At 46.0% G+C, this 4,183-nt stretch overlaps 1 protein-coding gene across 1 annotated transcript; it reads right to left on the bottom strand.

The window, feature by feature from the left end:
* Positions 1–229: 229 nt before the first annotated feature.
* On the bottom strand, positions 230–3,109 carry LOC104506392 (desumoylating isopeptidase 2; the record flags this gene model as incomplete). Its single annotated transcript, XM_010147325.1, has 3 exons — positions 3,043–3,109; positions 1,087–1,180; positions 230–371 (listed from the first exon to the last, which is right to left on the bottom strand). Coding segments are annotated over exons 1-3 (303 nt in total), but the record flags the coding sequence as incomplete, so codon positions are not given.
* Positions 3,110–4,183: the final 1,074 nt, after the last annotated feature.

Here is a 4,183-nt window from a genome sequence, read left to right as displayed (position 1 = left end):
TCTCTCAGTTAGGAATGCACCCCTGCTCGAACGCAAACTATGCATGGCAATGATATTTAGCATTTTTGGCAGAAAAATCTTGTGTTTTGGACACAAGCACAAATAAAACTTAAGAAATGGTGACATTTGCCTGAGGTAAGAAAAGTTAGAAATCAGGCCAAACTTTCCAAAGGACAGGAAGGAGATGACACTCTGTAGCCACGTGGGAAGCACCTTTACGTTTGTTTACCTCAGATAAAGCTGAAGAAAAGTGATTGCAGTTTTTGTGCATTAGGTGATAAGCATTTCCTTTGAATTCTTTTCCAAGCTCTTCTACTATTTTTTCTATGTCATCTTCCATGAAGTCAGTACTGCCTAGAACCACAGCCTCTCTAGGAGAGAAACAGAGAGAGCAGAAGGTGATCAGGCTTCCGTGATAAAGGTGGATTATTGTTCATGCTCAAACCCCACCCCATTGTGGCTGCTGAGATCTTTCCGCCCTCCTAGAATAATGTAAATTCTCCCTATTAGATTTTACAGCACCACATTCATCTTTACCAAGAGAGATTATTCCCTTGCCACGGTCCACCTTAAATTCTTTGCACCTTCACTCTGACAAACACCGGAGGCAATTTTCCCCTGTCTCCAAAAGGATATGGTTTCTAAAGGACAGCTCAGAACAGATAAAAGCTTGTAATGCAGGGCAGGGTCAACGCAATCACACCAAGGAAGTGGCAGAGGGACACGGGGAAGCGCCAAAGAGGAACATTTATTTAAAGAAGAAGCAGAAAAAAGTTTGACTGCCTTGAAAGAGTTACCCCTTTCTATATGCTGCATGAATGACAGAAGTTATTAGCCACAGCCCACATCATTTATACACATAGAAGGAATTTAATGGTGTGTGAAAAATAATGTTCTCTGCTGGAGACACTTCACTGTCTCATCACCTCTGTCCATCTTTCGTTTCTAAGTAAAGAAACCACGCTGATTCCTCAGGAAGTGGAAATCCTGCAGTATTATCCGACACATCTATCCTCAAAAATAAACGCAACAAGCAGTCCTTTTAATATGCCTTCTCAAAAGCAGGAAAATAGGTATCTTTCTTACTTAAATTTAAACGTTTCTCCTAGCTCAGAAGCATTTCCTGGTGAAATTTCAAATATTCCAGAAAAGGGGTATGGATGACCACCATAGGCGAATTCTGAAAGAGAAAGCTCAGATTTAATAAAAACGGCATACGACGACGGCGAAGAACAGCACCACAAGGATCTACGGCTGGAAGCTACGCATCTTATTCCCATGGATAACAAACGCAAGGAGCTGCAAATGAATCGTTTTTGCTAGTTACTAGGCAGCCTAAGTAAAAACTGACAGATTTCCTACATCAGTGTCCAGGTTTAACTCAAGGAACTTTACAGTAAGTATCGGTTGTTTTCATGGTGTAAGTGAGGATTTACAAGTTGAACTGTAAATCCGACCAACGTCCTTTACCCACGCTTGTCTTCACAGGGCTGCTTGCACATCTACAGGTCGGGGGATTCAGAGTACTGCATCCTCAGAGGTCTGAGGATACTTCTGTTCAGCGTGCACTACAGCTGCAAGCGCGCAGCAAGCAGTGGCCTAATTAATTCCCTGGCAAAAAGTAGTGGCCAATTAATTTCTCGATTTGCAAAGAGTTCAACTGTCCCCAGTTCTCCGCTGTAGAGAGAAAGTAAACCAGTGCACGCACCTGAAGCCTGCACGTAGCACCTGCTGGCATAAACACGTGGAGCCCACGAAAACACCGTGGCGTGCTTTCGCTTCTTTCTGCGCCTGCGAGGTAACGCAGCAAGCCACACCCGGAGTGCAGCGAGAAGCTTTACGCCTGGCTTCGCCCTTCCTTTCCTCAAAACGCGTAACACACCACGTGAGTCCAGCATTCAGTCACGCAGATACATTTTATTTTGCAACGGCTTAATCAATAAAGTTTGATGTGCTTTGAAAAACGCAAGTCACTGTGCTAGCAGGCCCACAACCTGCTGCACGAGAAAGCTGCTATAATCTGAACAGGAAGGGAGGCACACGCATTCGGCACAGCTCAAGAACCGGGTTTCAGGCACAGCACTGTTAGGAGTCGGGGCCTTCTGGTTTGGATTAAAAGAAACCCAACAAAGTTTCAGCAATAAGCGCTGTATTTGGTCAGTTTGTCGCTGGGGTAGCCCTTACAAACCCAGTTACAACGCAACCACGGTACCTGGAGATAACTTTGCGCAATGTGGCCTTTGGACCGCACGCCACACCTTCCGCCGCTCCCCCTCACCTCCACGCATTCCAAAAATGAGAACTGAAGTAGGTATTGTTTCTTCTTGTGCTTACTTTCAGCGACACCCTCACCTCAGAGTGTCACTGCAGCCCTACGCAGGGACACCCCAGCCCTGAGCCTGTGCTGCAGCACGGTCAGGAACGCCTTCTGGCAGCGATGGGGATTCAAAGCAGCCTGAACAGGCCAGGAAGCTGCATCCCCCAAAGCACAACCTGTTCAGCCAAATGGGAATGTCTTGCTGCCTCTGTCCCACGCGTACCTGCTGTAAACAGGATGCGCGAGACACCTTTTCAAGCCACGGTCTCTTACACACAAACACGCCGACCGATAAGGGACAGGCCGTTCTCCTGAGCGCCACGCACTTCGGGGCGCCCATCTGCAACAGGCTATCGTTTCTATTGCTAAAGCCGGGCTCCTGGCACGAAGTGCTGGCAAAATACTGAGGAGACGTGATTCGGCCATGCTTACGTGTGGCCTTTGTTTGAACAACAGGTATTTCAAAACCTAAAATAAAGATTTCTACGACTAGCTGAATAAATTGTACACTTTTTCACAGCTGCATAGGTTTATACAGGAATGCAAGACGACTCCTGGATTATTTGTATCCGAGATTCTTTCCAGAGGCAGAAGAGCTGAGAACTTTAAGAGAAAACTGATGAACACGTTTCAGGAGCCACTACCCAAACTTTCCCTCACTGCCTGAAAGATGTTTGTTAAGCAACAGCATTACCAGAGCAGCGTTATGTCTTCCTTGGACGTACCTCGGCCATACACCTCTATACCTGAATGGAACACTCCAATTCCAAGGGAAGAAGTATATTCATTCATCCAATACTAAAAGGAAAGAAGAAAACAAAAGAGACGCTGGTTAGTTCCCAATACAGGTTTGTCAGAGAGCAGACTGACGTGCGTTCATCCCCCACATTGAAAGCGTAAAGGCTTACCACAAAGTGAAACTGCACCACCCCTTCTATGGGAAGAGAACATGCCAGTGGAATTCCCCTGCTGTACACCGTGAATTCATTCCATTAGGTTCTACTCCAGCGTTTTAGTGCTGTCAGTGTCTGCTGACCAAGGAGACCACACCTGGGAGAAATCCAGACCAACTTCTCATTCGCCAACAGCTTACAGGCTGTAAAGTTTTCCATTAGCTGGACTATGTCCTGGAATCAACTGCAGCAATTTTGCAGGAGCGCTTTTTTCCCTTTAAAAAGGTAACATCAGAAGGTATGACTGTCATCTACACAGCCTGCCTGCCACTTACAGCAGTGACCACACTTTTGGTTACGACCAGAGGAGCACAGGATGTGCTCAGAGATGCGTAAGGCGGACTGCAGTTACCCCAGTGTAGCTTGAACAACCAGCTGGTGGTCACCGCACACGAGACCAAGCTCCCTCCAGGCGCCGGGCACACGTGTCTCCACACGGCAGGCCTAAGTCTTTTGCGTGGGTCTAACACCGGTTTCCAATATATCACTTCTACTGTCGCCAACAGATGCGAGCCGCGTTTCAGAATGAAACCTGGAAGTGTTAATTTTCAAGAACGGGAGGTGGAGGGGAAAGGAGAGAAAAAACACCCTTCCCTTTAGTGCTTTCTCTTTTCTTTTTCAAAAGCAGCAGCCGGTGCCTATCAGGATCTATCACGCTCAAGACCTTAGAGATGCACAGAGTTCTGGAAAGGGAAAACTTCAAAATCGCTGTCTTTCCTTAGCTACATCACCACCCTCAAAATATTGGTCTCCAAGCAGTAAAAATTTTCAAGTGACACATAATTTAAAAAGGAACCTCAAACAAAGGCTTAAAAAAAACCAAACAAAAACAACAAAAGCCTCATCTGTGTCCTTAAAACTGAAACTGGCTAGCAAGAGAAACCTCAAAAACACAAGGAAAACATTATTTCGT

Source organism: Eurypyga helias, unplaced genomic scaffold, assembly GCF_000690775.1.
Source record: "Eurypyga helias isolate BGI_N326 unplaced genomic scaffold, ASM69077v1 scaffold29802, whole genome shotgun sequence".
Classification (NCBI taxonomy): Eukaryota; Metazoa; Chordata; class Aves; order Eurypygiformes; family Eurypygidae; genus Eurypyga; species Eurypyga helias.
This window is presented reverse-complemented; position numbering and strand designations above follow the sequence as displayed.